This window comes from Micromys minutus (genome assembly GCF_963924665.1).
Source record: "Micromys minutus genome assembly, chromosome: 15".
Classification (NCBI taxonomy): Eukaryota; Metazoa; Chordata; class Mammalia; order Rodentia; family Muridae; genus Micromys; species Micromys minutus.
In genome coordinates, this window is record NC_137984.1 from 4,268,843 (window position 1) to 4,270,569 (window position 1,727).

The 1,727-nt window shown below is 46.4% G+C and overlaps 1 protein-coding gene across 1 annotated transcript; it reads right to left on the bottom strand.

The window, feature by feature from the left end:
• Positions 1-332: 332 nt before the first annotated feature.
• Positions 333-1,376, bottom strand: LOC308430355 (trace amine-associated receptor 4; the record flags this gene model as incomplete). Its single annotated transcript, XM_080929498.1, has 1 exon — positions 333-1,376. The coding sequence occupies one exon, from the start codon at positions 1,374-1,376 to the stop codon at positions 333-335; it is 1,044 nt and encodes a 347-aa protein (XP_080785624.1).
• Between the last annotated feature and the right edge of the window lie 351 nt (positions 1,377-1,727).

Sequence of the window (1,727 nt, forward strand, 5' to 3'; positions counted from 1 at the left end):
AAAACCCTGAACCTCATAATTCAGGACTCACCAGCCTTTGGCGGAAGTTAGTTTTGTCTTCTTGTTTGTTCACATGAGTACCTTGTGCAGCTGCCCAGAAATAAACCACTCTGTAAGGTTTGACACCCACCGCCACCACCACCATCATTACCACTAGCAGCAGCAGCAGCAACAGCAACAACAACAGCAACAAAGCTCACTAGATCAGTGCTTTCTCAGGTGGCCTTGTGTCTGCTAGACATTTTCTTCCTGTCTAACCAGCCCACCCCTCTTTCCTTGGAGAGAAAGGGCATCCAACATTCTTTCTTTAAAAAGAATCTAGGGGGCATTGCCTAAGGGTGTGCAGGATGCAAGCTTGAGGTAGAAGAGTCAGGGTGGAAGATTGTTCCTGTGACTATCATCCTCAGGGCCTTCCGAAACCAAGGATAGAACATGCCGTATATGATGGGATTGAAGGTGGAATTGAAATAACCGAGCCAGAGGAAAACATTATACAAATCTTCGGGGGTTGTAAAATCAATGAAAGGGTCTGTGATTGTCAAGACGAAAAAGGGTAGCCAACACAACACGAATACTCCCATGACGATGCTTAAAGTCTTGGTGGCCTTGCTTTCCTTTCTGGATGTGGCCTTCATTTTGCTTTCTGAGAGGGCCTGTTTTATCCTAGGACCTGTACCAATCTTCCTGGAATGTTTCCTGGCAACGGTGAAGATGTGTATGTAAATCCCCACCATGACTGTCCCAGGGAGAAAGAAAGCTATGAAGGAAGCCAGCACTCCCCAGAGCTTGTTAAATATCAACACACACAAACCCGTACAGTCAATGGCTGCAACAAAATCCTCAGCACCGATCAAATTTAGTTCTGAGAATACCAAACCAAAGGCAAAAAGGATGGGAACAGACCAACTGATGAGTAGAAAGACCCCTACGACACGGATGGTGATTTGGGTGACGTAATGCAAAGGGTCGCAGACCGCATAGTGGCGGTCAACTGAGATGAAGCAGAGGTGGAAAATGGAGGTGGTACAAAGCATAATGTCACAGCAGCTGTGAACTTTGCAAAAGAGGTCTCCAAAGTACCAGCACGACTCGATAGACCGGATCATACTGAAGGGCATGACCACACAGCTCAACAGGAAGTCTGTGGTCGCCATGGAGAGAATTAGGAAGTTGGTTGGGGAGTGGAGCTGCTTGAAGTGGGCGATAGAGATGATCACAACCATGTTCCCCAGCATGGTCATCACTATCGCACCGATCATGATGAGGTACATGGCACAGACAACAAGCGCAGGCCTCGTCTTCCTCGGGCAAGAATTGTTCACAGCAGCAAAACAAAGCTGTGCTTCGGGGGAGTACCACAGGTCAGGTGCATTCATTGTCTTTGTCTTGTGGGTACTATTGCGTTCTTTGCAAAAGAGCTGTGCTCCTGTCTGTGAACGAAGGAAAAGAACAATAAAAATCACTAGCAGGGCAATTGTCCATTGGATCTTAGGTCTGAGTCTGAGCCAAGGTGAAAGTTCCTACTGACCAGAAAGTCCTTTTCCCCAGACTTCATGTGAATCACCTAAGGAACTTTCTAAAGCTTGGATTCTGATTCTGACATTAGAGGGTGCAAGTTTGCATTCCTACAATCTCTTGGGAGAGAACAAGAATGATAATCTGAGATCATACCTTAAGTAGGAAGGCAACTGGAAAAACCTGGATTGATATTGTTACCCAGCATCCAA